The sequence below is a fragment of the Lepisma saccharinum genome, chromosome 29 (assembly GCF_977018435.1).
Source record: "Lepisma saccharinum chromosome 29, izLepSacc3.1, whole genome shotgun sequence".
In the NCBI taxonomy this organism is placed as follows: domain Eukaryota; kingdom Metazoa; phylum Arthropoda; class Insecta; order Zygentoma; family Lepismatidae; genus Lepisma; species Lepisma saccharinum.
Window position 1 is genome coordinate 50,909,795 of NC_139257.1, and position 17,464 is coordinate 50,927,258.

Sequence of the window (17,464 nt, forward strand, 5' to 3'; positions counted from 1 at the left end):
AGATTATTGTACGTTGCTTTTATGCATCTTTGGATAAATAGTAAAGATGAGAATTAACGATTAAATGGATTCCTGACCAGGATTCAAACCTGGGACATCTGGTCAGTAAGTGAGGAAACCGAAATGTGATTTTTTTTATAAATATTTTTTATTCAAAGGAATAACGAATTGAACGGAATAGTTAACTACGTACTACTACTGCTTCCACCACCACCACTAATAATGCTGGTACTAATACTACTACTAATTATTATTATTATATAATTTGCTTAGGTGAAGGGAAAAATTGGTCCAAAAAGGGAAATTGTGCCCTCATATTGTGACAACACTGGCCGGACTCCGTGGCGGAATGATGAGCACAGCGTGCTACGATGCTAGAGATTCCGGGTTCGAATCCCGGTCTGGGAATGGGTGTTCTTTGTGAGTGTACCTTCATCAAATTCCTCACTAATCCTCATCTTCGCGATTAGCCAAAAGTGGCGGAAAAGCAAAGCAAAATAAACGTCTCTCTTACTTTTGACTACTCGTAATCATGAGGATGAAATTGGCGAAGTGGCACTCGCAAAGAATAAAACACAAGTGAAACAAACAAACAAACACAAGTGAAACAAAGAAAAACCGCAAGTGCCCAGCCCAGAACACGAACTCAGAACCGCTCGACGTAATTTAACGATCACCAAGACGGCACGACGCAGAGGAAAATGTATATTGTCACAAAATAGCATTAGATATTGTTCCATGTTACTATGTTTAAAGTACCACCTTTTAGTAACAAAAAAATCTTATATAAAGTCATTGTATGTGCACAGGTTATAGAGACCGGAAGTTCAGGCATTCATTTTGTTTAAAATCTGCAAAAAGGCATTTCTGATGTAGAAAATATGCACCAAAAAGCAAGAAATAGGCATAAGTAGAAAAGTGGCAAATTCCAAGTCACTTATTCTATAATTTCATTCAAAAAATTAAAATCTATATGGAAATTATATATTTACTTGCCTTTGTTGCCTTGATTGGACATAACTATTAGTGTTTTTAAAGTTTTCGACATTCATAGATAGTTTTTCATTAACAGAAAATGATCCCTCTACATCGACAGAAGGAATTGCAGTATACGTATAGCTGTTGTAGATGGATTCATGGGCGTCGGCAGCGGGGGGGGGGGGGCTGTCGAACCGGTCGGTCAACCCCCCTGGAAATTTCCATCTACTTTTTTTCAATTTATGGCAATTTATAAACGAAGCACTTTATTTCATCTGATTTTGCATCATTGTTTAAAAATGATCTTGAGATATCGAATTTGGTACGAAACTTTCATAATTTGCAACACTGAAACTCTGTTAATTTGTAACTTTCACACGTTTCAAAGCTTCTTATACTACAGCTTTTTCTGCTGCTGCTCCTACTAATGTTCGAAGTAACTATTATGTAATCTTCGTTGTAACAAATACTATATTATTCATATAATACACTTATTGGATGCTAAAATAAACTAATAACTAAACTAAAACTGCTACTGCTGCTGCTACTACTAGTAGTAGTAATAATAATAATAATAATATAATTTAAAATACCGATAATGCAATAATTTTAAAAATGAACCCCTCTTTGACAAACTCATGCATATGCCACTGGTCTGTATCAGAATATTTTTGAGGGGAGGGGGTGTCCTCGACATCTTCGATTCGATCCCCACTAGGAAAATTTCTTGGGCCAATTTTTCCAGTTCCAATCATTACATATTTGAATTTTTCTGCAACAGCTAACATTTTTTTTCTGGCACTTCAGTCAGCTCCTGTATCGATTCCTCAAGACTTTCATGATGCTATTCCATAGGAGTTTCACTCCTTTTCTTTTCAACTTTGCAATTGTCTTGGACAATTGCATAATGCATTAATAAATAACGTTTTTGATATATATATATATAACAGTTGGGCTGAAAAGTTCGTAGGCTGACTCATAGATGGCGTTACTAGAATTAAATCCATGTGATTTTTACTTAGTACTAACCTTCAAAAGATACGTGTATAAATTTCACAGCTGCCGGATAATTAGTTCGTGAGATATAGCATTGTGAGTGAAGCAGCTTTTGTTATTGTGAAAAAATGGATAAAAAAAATTTCGTGTGTTAATAAAGCATTGCTTTTTGGCGAAACAAAATACTGTTGAAGCCAAGCCTTGGCTTGATAAACATTATTCGGACTCTGCACCAGGAAAATCAACCGTTGAGAAGTGGTTTGCTAAATTTAAACGAGGCGAAATGAGCATCGAAGACGATGCACGCAGTGGACGCCCCAAAGAGGCTGTTACCGACGAAAACATCAAAAAAGTCCACAAAATAATTTTAAATGATCGTAAAGTGAAGTTGATCGAGATAGCTTTAAAAATATCAAAGGAACGTGTTGGACATATTGTGCATGAATATTTGAACATGCGAAAGCTGTGTGCAAAATGGGTGCCGCGCGTGCTCACAATCGATCAAAAGCAACAACGTTTTGATGATTCGGAGCAATGTTTAGCGATATTCAACCGTAATAAAATTGCTTCCCCATCCACCATATTCTCCAGATCTGGCCCCCAGTGACTTTTTCCTGTTTGCAGACCTTAAAAGAATGCTCGCTGGAAAGAAATTTAGCACTGATGAAGAGGTAATCGCCGAAACTGAGGCCTATTTTGAGGCTAAAGAGAAATCGTACTATAAAAATGGCAACGAAAAATTGTATGACCGCTATAATCGTTGTATCGCCCTCGAAGGCAACTATATTGAATAATAAAATCGAATTTTGTCAAAAAAATTTTTTTACTATGTTAGCCTACGAACTTTTCAGCCCAACTGTTATATATATATATATATATATATATATATATATATATATATATATATATATATATATATATACATGCAATGTTTTTTAAAAAAATCTAAAATTTCATTGAAAATGGCAAAAAATGGCATAAAAATTAAAAATAGGTAGTAGGGTACAAAATAGGCAAAATAAAAAAAGCTTCTGAAGCAGGGGTTCCCAAACTTTTTCGGTTCACGGCGCCCTCGGTGTTTCAAGATTTTCCGTAGCTCCCAAGTCAGAATGTAGGCTTATCTAACACTTGCAACGCTCCGTGAGTGAGGTTAGGTTGTTTGCCTGAAGTTTAAAAATAAACACATAGGCCTATATCAAATTCACAAACATTTGATGTGTAAAAAGTACCATAAGCACATATTTGGAACAATCATATAATTTCAATGAAAATATTGGAACATTTCGCGGCACCCCTGTACCCAGGGATCCGAGGCGCACACTTTGGGAACCACTGTTCTAAAGCATTAAAAAGAACATAAAAATGTAGCTATATCAGGAAAAAAATTATCAACAAATGCAGCAGGACAAGAAGGCATTTTGCCAAGCTTCCGGGCTCTAACTATAGGAGTTCGTTTCTTACCTTGGCAGCAAATTGACATTAGAATCGATAAGAAAATTATTTTTTCCATGGCGATGGAAGTTTCACAAGGACCACAATATAAATAGTTCACTTTAGTTTATACAACGATATTCATTTCACTCGACTTCGGCGTAAGAAACGGAAAAAACGAATCCACGGGAATCACTTCGCAAACGCGATTGCCTATTTGTAGATTGCCGCCTCGCCGCGTGCTAAGAGTAGTTCCCGAACGAGTAACGCACACGCACTCACTCACAGGCGAACGCGAGCGGTTGACTGGCTCCAAACGGAAGAGTTGACGCCGCTATCCTAGATGTCGCACCGAGCGCCGCAACCAGGGTGTCTTGTATGTTTTCAGTTGGGTCAACGAGGAATGGTTCAATGGCACGAAAGATACAAACGCCAAGTCTCTGTTGTGTCGCTGTTGCCTGCACTTATGTAATCGGTGGCAGATTACCCATCATCTCTGGTGGAGCGCAGTTTGACAGGTTTTGCGTGTTTTTCCTATGTCACTGCTGAGTAGCATTGACAGATACATTCCCGGATTCGATACCCGATGCAGACACATAGCGGTTCGGATTTCACTCTAAACTGTAGGTACAGTCATAGGCGTGACTTGGCGGGGCAAGGGGGGGCACTTGCCCCCCAAAATTTTCATGTTTGTTAAAATTTAGCTACAAGTTAAGGATACTTTTGTTAATATCTAAAGACCTCAGGAGCTAAGTAATAAATAATAATATATATATATGATTTCACAAATGTAACAGTTATTTAGCAAATCCTGGACACTATTTTTATGGGATGAAAAACTTTTCGACTCTGTCCCCCAAAATGTAAGACTCACGTTCGTACCTGCACCCCCCCCCCCCCAAGTTAAGTCCCAAGTTACGCCCATGGGTCCAGTGCCCAGTGGCGTGCCAAGGATTTTCGAAAGGGACGGGTTATGTACACTTTTTCTGCTGTCAGCCCTCATTTTATCATCTTTTCCTAGGTCAAAGGGATGGGTTATGATCCCCACCAACCCCCATTGGGCACGCCACTGCCAGTCCTCCAATAGCCTTCCCCCCTTCCCCACCTTGCCCCCAGTTTTGGAACCCAATCGCCTCCATTGCTGTTACATATAATTAATCTAGATCGGATGCTCTAAAAATATTTCTTCCAAGAACTGTTGCGGTAATCCGGGTGAAATTTCCAGAATTCGTTGCTGCTGGATTTACTTGGCATTGGAATGTTCCGCCATCCGAAATCGAAATCTTGATCAACGTTAACTTACGAATAACGTGAATACGCAACAGCAGACGCCAGTTTTGGTCCCAATGCAGGGACTGAATAAGGGGGATTTATGTATGAATCGAGCTTCGTGACTTCTCTGTACTTTCCTTTACGCTGGATTTTTACACTTATGGAAATATATATACGTGAGAATTCAACAACACCATCGATTTGCAAGATAAATCTTAAGAAATGAAATAAGATGTTCTAGAAATTGTAAAGTGTATATTTTTTACTACCTACCCTACACTAAGAAAAAGTAGTCTGGAGTCCACCTCGACCCCTACTTGCTGGTTGCATAATTACGTACATTGTGCTTGTAGATCATTTGGCAAAACAACAGAGAAGTAAAATAAACCGAATCAATAAATCAATTTGGCAAAATACTGTGTGCATTCTTGCTATTGATCAAGAACGCTTGTTTGACACTTATCAAAAATAAGGTAAAAAAAAGGTAAAGTGTTCCCCTGTGCATAGCACCACGCCATGAAGGCGTATAGGGGGTGTGGGGGTAACGCCCCACACTTTCTTGATCCGGTCGTGAGTGGGGGTGATGTGATCAGCATCACGCCCCTGACCGCCTTTACCCCCCAGGGTTTCCCCCAGGTACCCATGTTATTCGACGCTGGGTGGGCGCCGGGGCCGCTTTCACCGTTAGAATAAGAACCCTTTGATTAATGCTATATTTCTTCGATTACAATTTCATTAATATGTCATATTAATTTTCACATTACGTTTCACAGAGGGGGATTTTGATTGTTTTTTACGTTATAGAGCAACTTTCAATTAATTAATTAATGATGTGCGGCAGGGTTTCACAAACCTTTTCGTTTCACGGTGCCTTTAGTGTTACAAGATTTTTCCGCGGCACCCCAAGTCAGATTGTAGCTCCATCTAACACTTGCAACGCTCAGATAGTGTGGTTAGGATGCTTGCCTTAAGTTAAAAAAGAAACACATATTTCAAATTCAGAAACGTTTTATGTGTAAAAAGTATTAAATAAGCACATATTTTGAATAATTGTCATTTCAGTGAACGTATTGGAACATTTCGCGGCGCCCCTGTAAACCAGCCACGGCGCACACTTTGGGAACCACTGATGTACAGTGGCGTACGCAAGGGGGGTTACAGGGTTTAACCCCCTCTTGAGCTTTTGAAATATTATGAAAAATGCTATGGAAAAATTTAAAATTGGCCAATTTATCACAGTCAAAGATCTGCGACAACACTACTACTATTACTACTACTACTACTACTACTACTAATAATAATAATAATAATCCAATGCAGCATGGAGAAAAGCACAGCATTCCAAACACACGCGTCTTTCAGAGTGAATGCCTTGAAAATAAACACGAATTCTTGAAAATAAAATATGAGGGCACCTATGATTTAAAAGAGAAAAGAAGTTTAATGAACATGAACTTTTTCGTGTGTGATCAATGAGTATTAACTGAAGAAAGTTCTTGGTTCGCTGTAAGCGGGTAATGTATAGACAAAAGCTAGGCGGAAGAGAATACACAGCCACCATTCCACCTTGTTTACACCGGCACGTTTGGATTTCTGAATTCAAACGACAATAAGCTAAACTATCGTAAAATGTTTTGTTGGTATGAACAGCGAGACAATCCAGATATGAATTATCGGGGACATTTATGAGGGTGCAAGAGCTGAAAAATTGCAACCAATTCCGGGATTCAAACCCTGACCTCCCGCGTGGATCAAACCGACCAGACCACCGCAGCTCCTTGGACGAGTTCCATAATTTGATTATGTCAATTTATTTTAATATGTTTTCTTATTTTTATGGATTTTCTTCACACTTAAAATGTCTCACCTCGTTGAGTAGGCAATTATTTCGTAACAAAGAAACAAAGAAATGGTCCTAGAATTTGTCAAAATTGAATTCTATTGCTTTCCTAAATACTATATTTATGTAGATCTCTATTACTTAATAGTAGTAGTGGTATTAGTAGTGTTATTAGTAGTAATTCAACTAATTAATAAATTATAAGTATTATTAATTATTATTATTATTTAAGTAAAGTATAATAATAATAAAACAATGGTAATGTGAATTTGGAGAAAGCTTTAGAAACAAACACCCCTTGATGAAATCCTGCGTACGCTACTGCTGATGTGCGGTTACATCCTGTATACACACATAATATGTGTGTGGGTGTTTGACTCATTGACTTGCTGATTTAAGTCCATTTTGTGCACTGTAAGGCTAATCGGGACGACCTCGATTTCAACCCTAAGCACAGCACACACCGTTGCCACCCGTTCGAGAGTCAAGTCTCTGCTGGCCATCCCCTCCCGCAAGACAACGTTTTATGGAAATTCCTTAACGGTCACTGACTGCTACCAGAGCGTGGAACGACCTCCCCAATGACATAAGAAACTCTACTTCCCTCGGCCAATTCAAATCAAAATTAAGAAATCATCTTCTGGAGTCAACTTATGAGTACTGAAAATAGGGAAATAAAATTAAACCTTCGTGTAAACTTGTAGGACCAACACCCACAGACTTTTTATTTAATTTGAGTACGTTTGTTGTGTGTGTGTTTATGTTTTACGTGTATTTTTTCACTTTTCTTAGTGTGTATGTATTTTTTGTTTATCTTTTTTATGCGTTTTTTTTGTTTTTTTTGTATCTTAATGTTTTTAGTTTTTATATATTTCACAAACAGTTAGCTATAAGAATTAATTTATAAAATGTAAAGTAGAGATGGTTAAGTGGAAGAAAAGGCTTGTGCCTTAACTTCGCCATCCAAACAAGGAATAAATAAATAAATAAATAAAGTGGGATCCAAACCACTATGTGCCTCCACTGGCGCATTACAAGGCGACGACACTATCACTACGCCATTGGGAATGCCCTAAATACGTATGTGTGTTTGTATATGTATGTATGTATGATTGATTGATTTATTTAATTATTTAATTAAAATTGTTGAGTGCGTCAGCACGTGTGGCCATTTTATTTATTTAAAAGTGTTTTTAAACTGCCGAGAACAGCTTCTCAGCCTTAATACAGCAGTATTACATGTTACATGTTTACAAGGTTACATATTTCAAGGTATCCAAAACCACAATATTGGACAAGAGAGCATTTCAAAATATTTAGCAAACATAACCTAAAACTACAAGAATTTAAAAAATGCATTAAAAATATACAATGGTCATATTGTATATATTGTTATATTTGTCCCTCTCAATATACTGGGTGGTTCATTTATAATGATAGTATGGAATATCCAGAGGCGTGGTGTGCATGTAGCCGGTGTTACCGCAGGTAACAGCAAAATGTAAAGAATTAAAAAGTTGTTTCAATAAAATGACAACATTGTTAAATACGTTAATGAACACCGTTCCCGTCGAGTAGATATTGCCTAGGACATTTTTTTTCTGCACCCGACAGAAGCGAAGAGGGAGGCCGTTCCGCTCCCCTGAAGAGGCAACAAGGGAGGAGAGGGCGCCAATGCAAGGAAAGAGCGGGAAGAGTAGTGTATATTGAGCGTTTCAAAGTCATACTTGGTACGAGTGTTTTTGTAGCTTCTTTTTTATCAATTGAAAATCAGTTTTTGATATATTTTGACAAATTTTTGTCGATGTTTTAGCGTTTAGCGATGTTTTTGTAAAATTTCCTATTTTTTTTTTTTTTCCCACTCATACTTGGTACGAGCACACACAAGCATAGGTTATATTCATACTTTTTCTTACGTATAGATGTACATGATGAATCTGCAAACAGATTTTTTCTAAGTTTTACCGCTTCCAAGATAACCCCACTTCCGGTCGCCTTTTTGGATTTCCGAGAATAGGTTCTATTCATATTTTACTTACATATAGGCGTACATGACGAATCCGCAAACAGATTTTTTCTAAGTCTTGCTGTTTCCAAGATAACCCCACTTCCGGTCGCTATTTTGGATTTCCGAGAATAGGTTCTATTCATATTTTACTTACATATAGGCGTACATGACGAATCCGCAAAAAGATTTTTTCTAAGTCTTGCTGTTTCCAAGATAACCCCACTTCCGGTCGCTATTTTGGATTTCCGAGAATAGGTTCTATTCATATTTTACTTACATATAGGCGTACATGACGAATCCGCAAACAGATTTTTCCTAAGTCTCACCGTTTCCAAGATAACTAGTAGTCCAATCAAGCCGGTTCAACGCCTTCTTTTGGGGCTCGGTGGGGCTCGCAGTGTTGCCAACCGCTTATTCGAAAAAATCACCAAGGTTTTTGGTCTAACCTAACCTAAAACAGCAAGGAGTTGGCAACTTTGCTTGAGAGTTCAGAAAACCGGAAGTGAGGCTCGGTGGGGCTCGGTGGAGCTCGCCAAAACTCAAAAACTTATTTTCTCTCCACGTTCCGTGCCTTATTTATTGCGCTGACGATGTTTCACAGCGTAGAAAACAGCACCAAAACATCAAAAACTCATTTTGATTATTTGGAGCTCACCAAAACCTCAAAACCTCAAAAACTCCTATTTTGTCTCCACGTTCAGCGTGATGAGTAAATAATGCACTCTCTCATTCTTGAAGGATGAACGCATCTTATCGTAATTTTCCAAGTCCCGGTCAAATGTTTATATATCGTGACTTTTGTAAACCTCTCGGAACGATGTGATCTCTCTGCCACACACACACACACACGCTTCTTATTATTTCTGTATTGTGACGTGTTTATTTTGGTATGGGAGGACAGAGGACACCGAGACTCGATCGACACACTAAACCCAACCTCTCTACGCGTACTCTACGTCACCAAAAAAAGGTTAAAGGTTCCAAATAACAATAGTTAAGAGTTTCGCCAATCTAGTAAAGTGGATTGGTTGAAATCTCCAAGGCGTATTTTTGCATTTTTTTCAAATATGAACACGTTAAAACTGAACTGTCTTGGATTTTTGAGTTTTGTATTCGCCCCTGAGAAAATTCTATATAAAATAACATACCTGAAAATTATATTCGCAGTAGATTGATTTTTTTTGAGTTTTGTAATCACCTCAAGAAATTCTATATAAAATAACATACCTGAAAATTGTATTTACAGTAGATTGAATTCTTGAGTTTTTGTATTCGCACACAAGAAATTATATATAAATAACATACCCGAAATTCTATTTACAGTAGATTGAATTTTTGAGTTTTGTAATCACTCCAAGAAATTCTATATAAAATAACATACCTGAAAATTGTATCGCTAGACACTTTTTGATTTCTGTGATTTTTTGGAGAAAGCATAATGGCATCCACCACCAGTTTCAATCGAAAAAATGATAAAACTGAATGTGTTACTTGCGAAAAATTAATATCTAAAACTAATATTAGCAAGCACAGGGCAAGATGTAGCGAAACAGGCTCGAGAATTAATTGTTTGTTATCTTCTAAGTCTTGTGCTCGATGTGGAAAGATGATCAGCATTGCAAATTTAAGTAAACACCTCAAAATTTGCAAACCATCGATCGAACAAGGAACATTGAAAAGGAAAATCGATAATCCAGAAACGGAAGCTTCCACTTCCAAACAAGTTAAATTATCGGATGAACGCAAACCGATTAGATCTGCATTCAACGACCAGCTCCAGGATTTCTCTTTTACTTCGGAACCAGGCCGTGACATCCTTAGTTTCTTGCATGAAACGAAAACATCTGTACTAAATATTCTAAAAAATAAACTTGAAAATAATTCCATAAAAGTATATGTTGTTCTGTTTTCTGAATACGAGAAAGTTGATGGCACAACGAGTATTTTTTATCATCGTACAAAAAACCAGACACTTTATTTTGCTGACGTCGAAAATTTGGACAACTTTTATTATAAAGTTTCCAAAGAGCTGGTTAAGAAACACGACGATTTCGAGGCTAAAGGGTCGGGATGGGCTCTGTGTGGAAGTCCTCACACGTTAACCGTTTACGTGAACCGATTCTCGCCTCTTCGCGCATCCAGCTACGTTCCTCTTCCACCGAACATTCAACACAAGAGGGCTGTGTTAAATATACAGAACAGTGATAACAAGTGTTTTCTCTGGTGTATATTGGCTGCACTGCATTCTGTTTATTGGTCAAATAATCCAGAACGGGTTTCTCATTACAAGCAATACGAGTCCGAGTTTGAAAGTGTAATGTCTGGCATCGAATACCCGGTGACATTGTCGGATATAACAAAGTTCGAAAATCGTGCCGGAAAACGCATCGCTATTAATGTATATTCCTTCACATCAGATAAATATCTTGTGCACCCCGTCAGGATAAGCGATATCGACGATGACGATGCTCGTGTGATTAATCTTCTTCTAATTTCAAACGAGGATGTTCATCACTACACGCTAATTCGTTCACTATCACGTTTGGTCAAAAGTCAAACAACCAAGTATGAACATTGCATCGAAGTTTGCCCGAGATGCCTAACCACGTTCGACGATCGAAAACAACTCGATTATCAAAATTACACCGGACGTCAAATTGCTATCGAGAAACTTGCCGAACATAAAATTTATTGCGGTGACAACAGACCGGCTAGAATGTTGATGCCCGAAACGAACGAAGTCGAAGAATTCAAAATGCACAAGGCATTGTTGGAACATCCCGCAATCATCGTCGCAGATTTTGAGGCGTTCCTCAAACCACTCTCCTACTGCGAACCGGATCCTGAAATTTCCTCCACAACGCCGTACCAGCTTCATCAACCTAATAGTTTCGGCTATGTTGTTGTGCGACGTGATAAAATAAATGAAGCATATATATACCGCGGGCCAAATGTAATCGAACACTTCCTGGAAAAAATGGTGGAGGAGGTTAAGGTAATTGGTAGCGTACTGCTTACATCAAAACCGATGGCACCTTTAACTGAAAATGAACTTCAAAATTACAATTCCACTGAGGTGTGTCCGGTATGTGATCAAAGTTTCACTGATGAGAACAAAAAAATATTCCACCACGATCATTTCAGCGGAAACTACATAGGTGGAATTTGCAACACGTGCAATCTTAAAATCCAGAAACCTAAATTCATCCCCATATTCTTTCACAATGGAAGCGGATATGATTTTCATCACCTGGTGAGACATCTTGGCTACGATCCGAAACGTATAGGTGTCTTGGCCGAGAATGAAGAACGCTACATTAGTCTCAGCAAGCAAGTGTCGATTCCGGGAACGAAAAATACAATCGAGATGCGCTTCCTGGATTCGTATAGATTTCTCTCTGCAAGTCTGGATGCTTTAGCGAACAAACTCACTGACGATCAATTTAAAATAACTGGAGCTAGTTTTCCCAACGTAGACATAGAACTCGTTAGACGTAAAGGGGTTTATCCTTACGAATACGTTAGTGATGGTTCTAAATTTAACGACGACGCTCTCCCACTTCCAAGAGAATTTTACAGCAGACTCAGAGAGAAAGGAATCACGGACGAAGAATACCAACACGCGCAACTCATGTGGGAGAAATTAGAATGTAGGACACTCGGAGACTACCACGACGCATACTTAAAATTAGACGTGACGATACTTGCGGATGTTTTTCAAGCGTTCAGGAAAACGGCAACGAATATTTATAAATTAGATCCAGCGTATTTCTACAGTCTACCGGGATTAGCGTGGTCGGCAATGTTATTCCAGACAAAGGTCAAGCTGGAACTGATATCGGACGTTGACATGTTGCTATTTATCGAAAGAGGGATACGAGGTGGAATGGTGCAATGCGTACAGAGACATGCAAAAGCTAATAACGTACACATGAAAGAAGATTACGATTCAAATCGAGCATCGAATTACATCTTCTACTCTGACGTTAATAATCTCTACGGACATGCCATGGTACAGAAACTTCCTTACGGGGGATTCGAATGGTTAGATCCCACTTCGATAGATATTATTTATTTCGACGATAGCGAGTGTGGTTTCTTCGCAGAGGTAGATCTCCAATTCTCCGACCACCTGCACGACACGTTTTCGGATTTGCCTCCGACTCCCGAAATCAAATGTCCACCCGACTCGGTTCAAGACAAGCTTTTGTTAACATTGGACCCTAAACAGAGATACGTCGTCCACTACAAGAATCTCCGGTTTTTGATTGGGAAGGGTGTTCAGATAGTGAATGTTAGACGAATACTAAAGTTTAAACATTCCACGTGGTTAAGACCTTACATAGAAACTAACACACAACATAGAACAGCTGCCACTTCCGATTTAGACAAGGACTTCTTTAAATTAATGAACAATGCGGTGTACGGAAAGACCATGGAGAATGTTAGAAAGCACGTAGACGTGAAATTAATTTCCGATAAGAATAAATGTCGGAAGTGGATAGCCGATCCTAGATTCAAGTCGAGAAAAATTTACAACGAGAATTTGGTACTTTTCAACCTAGATATAAAATTGATGAAATTCAGAAAACCAATTTACGTTGGCGCAACGGTTCTCGACTTGTCGAAACTTTACATGTTCGAATTTCATTACGACGTGATGAAACCCTTCTACAATGATAAGATATCACTTTTGTACACGGACACCGACAGCTTCATTTACAGCATACAAACACCTAACCTATACGAAGACATAAAAAATCCTTCCATGCTCGAGTATTTCGATACTTCTGCGTATCCTCAACCCAACAGATTTGGAATTCCATCTCGTAACAAAAAAGTCCTAGGTAAACTGAAAGATGAATGTAACGGTGATATTATTGTCGAGTTCGCGGGTTTGCGTTCGAAGATGTATGCCATGAGAACAGAGAGTAGCGTCACGAAGAAAGCAAAAGGTGTGGGCAAGAATACGGTGGAGAACAAACTCACCTTCTACGATTACATCGATTGCCTTTACTCACAATCGACGATACTAAGTATAGAACAAAGAATACAAAGTGTAGACCATGTGATTACAACAAACGAAGTTAGGAAAGTAGCATTAGATCCGCATGACGATAAAAGATGTATTTTGTCTTGTGGAATCCACACGTTGCCTTGGGGACACTATTGTTTAGAAATCAGTAAAAATTGTAGGCAATGCAAATGAAAAAAAAAAACTTTAACTGTCCCACATACACAATAAATAACTAGCAAGGACAATGAATTTCTTTGGTTTCCGAAAGCAAACAATGGAGACTGTACACCGCACGGCAGATCATGAATTTCTACCTTCCATGTTATCTAAACTCAACGGCCTGTTGATCAATCAATTTTCGGAACGCTGCTCTTCTTGCTGGAACAGTGACGATTTCGGATTCGCGACGATCGACATGACGAGGAAACCCAACGACGGAAAATACAGAAACAAAATCAACGACTTTCTAAACGTTGAAACGTTGTGAGAAACGTTTCAACGTTTAGAAAGTCGTTGATTTTGTTTCTGTATTTTCCGTCGTTGGGTTTCCTCGTCATGTCGATCGTCGCGAATCCGAAATCGTCACTGTTCCAGCAAGAAGAGCAGCGTTCCGAAAATTGATTGATCAACAGGCCGTTGAGTTTAGATAACATGGAAGGTAGAAATTCATGATCTGCCGTGCGGTGTACAGTCTCCATTGTTTGCTTTCGGAAACCAAAGAAATTCATTGTCCTTGCTAGTTATTTATTGTGTATGTGGGACAGTTAAAGTTTTTTTTTTTCATTTGCATTGCCTACAATTTTTACTGATTTCTAAACAATAGTGTCCCCAAGGCAACGTGTGGATTCCACAAGACAAAATACATCTTTTATCGTCATGCGGATCTAATGCTACTTTCCTAACTTCGTTTGTTGTAATCACATGGTCTACACTTTGTATTCTTTGTTCTATACTTAGTATCGTCGATTGTGAGTAAAGGCAATCGATGTAATCGTAGAAGGTGAGTTTGTTCTCCACCGTATTCTTGCCCACACCTTTTGCTTTCTTCGTGACGCTACTCTCTGTTCTCATGGCATACATCTTCGAACGCAAACCCGCGAACTCGACAATAATATCACCGTTACATTCATCTTTCAGTTTACCTAGGACTTTTTTGTTACGAGATGGAATTCCAAATCTGTTGGGTTGAGGATACGCAGAAGTATCGAAATACTCGAGCATGGAAGGATTTTTTATGTCTTCGTATAGGTTAGGTGTTTGTATGCTGTAAATGAAGCTGTCGGTGTCCGTGTACAAAAGTGATATCTTATCATTGTAGAAGGGTTTCATCACGTCGTAATGAAATTCGAACATGTAAAGTTTCGACAAGTCGAGAACCGTTGCGCCAACGTAAATTGGTTTTCTGAATTTCATCAATTTTATATCTAGGTTGAAAAGTACCAAATTCTCGTTGTAAATTTTTCTCGACTTGAATCTAGGATCGGCTATCCACTTCCGACATTTATTCTTATCGGAAATTAATTTCACGTCTACGTGCTTTCTAACATTCTCCATGGTCTTTCCGTACACCGCATTGTTCATTAATTTAAAGAAGTCCTTGTCTAAATCGGAAGTGGCAGCTGTTCTATGTTGTGTGTTAGTTTCTATGTAAGGTCTTAACCACGTGGAATGTTTAAACTTTAGTATTCGTCTAACATTCACTATCTGAACACCCTTCCCAATCAAAAACCGGAGATTCTTGTAGTGGACGACGTATCTCTGTTTAGGGTCCAATGTTAACAAAAGCTTGTCTTGAACCGAGTCGGGTGGACATTTGATTTCGGGAGTCGGAGGCAAATCCGAAAACGTGTCGTGCAGGTGGTCGGAGAATTGGAGATCTACCTCTGCGAAGAAACCACACTCGCTATCGTCGAAATAAATAATATCTATCGAAGTGGGATCTAACCATTCGAATCCCCCGTAAGGAAGTTTCTGTACCATGGCATGTCCGTAGAGATTATTAACGTCAGAGTAGAAGATGTAATTCGATGCTCGATTTGAATCGTAATCTTCTTTCATGTGTACGTTATTAGCTTTTGCATGTCTCTGTACGCATTGCACCATTCCACCTCGTATCCCTCTTTCGATAAATAGCAACATGTCAACGTCCGATATCAGTTCCAGCTTGACCTTTGTCTGGAATAACATTGCCGACCACGCTAATCCCGGTAGACTGTAGAAATACGCTGGATCTAATTTATAAATATTCGTTGCCGTTTTCCTGAACGCTTGAAAAACATCCGCAAGTATCGTCACGTCTAATTTTAAGTATGCGTCGTGGTAGTCTCCGAGTGTCCTACATTCTAATTTCTCCCACATGAGTTGCGCGTGTTGGTATTCTTCGTCCGTGATTCCTTTCTCTCTGAGTCTGCTGTAAAATTCTCTTGGAAGTGGGAGAGCGTCGTCGTTAAATTTAGAACCATCACTAACGTATTCGTAAGGATAAACCCCTTTACGTCTAACGAGTTCTATGTCTACGTTGGGAAAACTAGCTCCAGTTATTTTAAATTGATCGTCAGTGAGTTTGTTCGCTAAAGCATCCAGACTTGCAGAGAGAAATCTATACGAATCCAGGAAGCGCATCTCGATTGTATTTTTCGTTCCCGGAATCGACACTTGCTTGCTGAGACTAATGTAGCGTTCTTCATTCTCGGCCAAGACACCTATACGTTTCGGATCGTAGCCAAGATGTCTCACCAGGTGATGAAAATCATATCCGCTTCCATTGTGAAAGAATATGGGGATGAATTTAGGTTTCTGGATTTTAAGATTGCACGTGTTGCAAATTCCACCTATGTAGTTTCCGCTGAAATGATCGTGGTGGAATATTTTTTTGTTCTCATCAGTGAAACTTTGATCACATACCGGACACACCTCAGTGGAATTGTAATTTTGAAGTTCATTTTCAGTTAAAGGTGCCATCGGTTTTGATGTAAGCAGTACGCTACCAATTACCTTAACCTCCTCCACCATTTTTTCCAGGAAGTGTTCGATTACATTTGGCCCGCGGTATATATATGCTTCATTTATTTTATCACGTCGCACAACAACATAGCCGAAACTATTAGGTTGATGAAGCTGGTACGGCGTTGTGGAGGAAATTTCAGGATCCGGTTCGCAGTAGGAGAGTGGTTTGAGGAACGCCTCAAAATCTGCGACGATGATTGCGGGATGTTCCAACAATGCCTTGTGCATTTTGAATTCTTCGACTTCGTTCGTTTCGGGCATCAACATTCTAGCCGGTCTGTTGTCACCGCAATAAATTTTATGTTCGGCAAGTTTCTCGATAGCAATTTGACGTCCGGTGTAATTTTGATAATCGAGTTGTTTTCGATCGTCGAACGTGGTTAGGCATCTCGGGCAAACTTCGATGCAATGTTCATACTTGGTTGTTTGACTTTTGACCAAACGTGATAGTGAACGAATTAGCGTGTAGTGATGAACATCCTCGTTTGAAATTAGAAGAAGATTAATCACACGAGCATCGTCATCGTCGATATCGCTTATCCTGACGGGGTGCACAAGATATTTATCTGATGTGAAGGAATATACATTAATAGCGATGCGTTTTCCGGCACGATTTTCGAACTTTGTTATATCCGACAATGTCACCGGGTATTCGATGCCAGACATTACACTTTCAAACTCGGACTCGTATTGCTTGTAATGAGAAACCCGTTCTGGATTATTTGACCAATAAACAGAATGCAGTGCAGCCAATATACACCAGAGAAAACACTTGTTATCACTGTTCTGTATATTTAACACAGCCCTCTTGTGTTGAATGTTCGGTGGAAGAGGAACGTAGCTGGATGCGCGAAGAGGCGAGAATCGGTTCACGTAAACGGTTAACGTGTGAGGACTTCCACACAGAGCCCATCCC

The 17,464-nt window shown here is 39.0% G+C and overlaps 2 protein-coding genes across 4 annotated transcripts in view; one reads left to right on the forward strand and one right to left on the reverse strand.

Annotated features, from left to right (window-relative positions):
• LOC145981335 (uncharacterized) overlaps window positions 1-3,677 on the reverse strand; it is a 235,457-nt gene extending 231,780 nt beyond the window's left edge. For all 3 annotated transcript variants that reach the window (XM_083114550.1, XM_083114551.1, XM_083114549.1), the window contains exon 1: window positions 3,436-3,677. In XM_083114550.1, coding sequence (XP_082970676.1) covers window positions 3,436-3,484 — 49 coding nt within the window. In that variant the 5' untranslated portion in view covers window positions 3,485-3,677. The remainder of the gene's footprint in view (window positions 1-3,435) is intronic.
• The window catches only part of Atg13 (Autophagy-related 13), a 361,003-nt gene that overhangs the window by 314,230 nt on the left and 29,309 nt on the right, over window positions 1-17,464 (forward strand). The window lies entirely within an intron of this gene.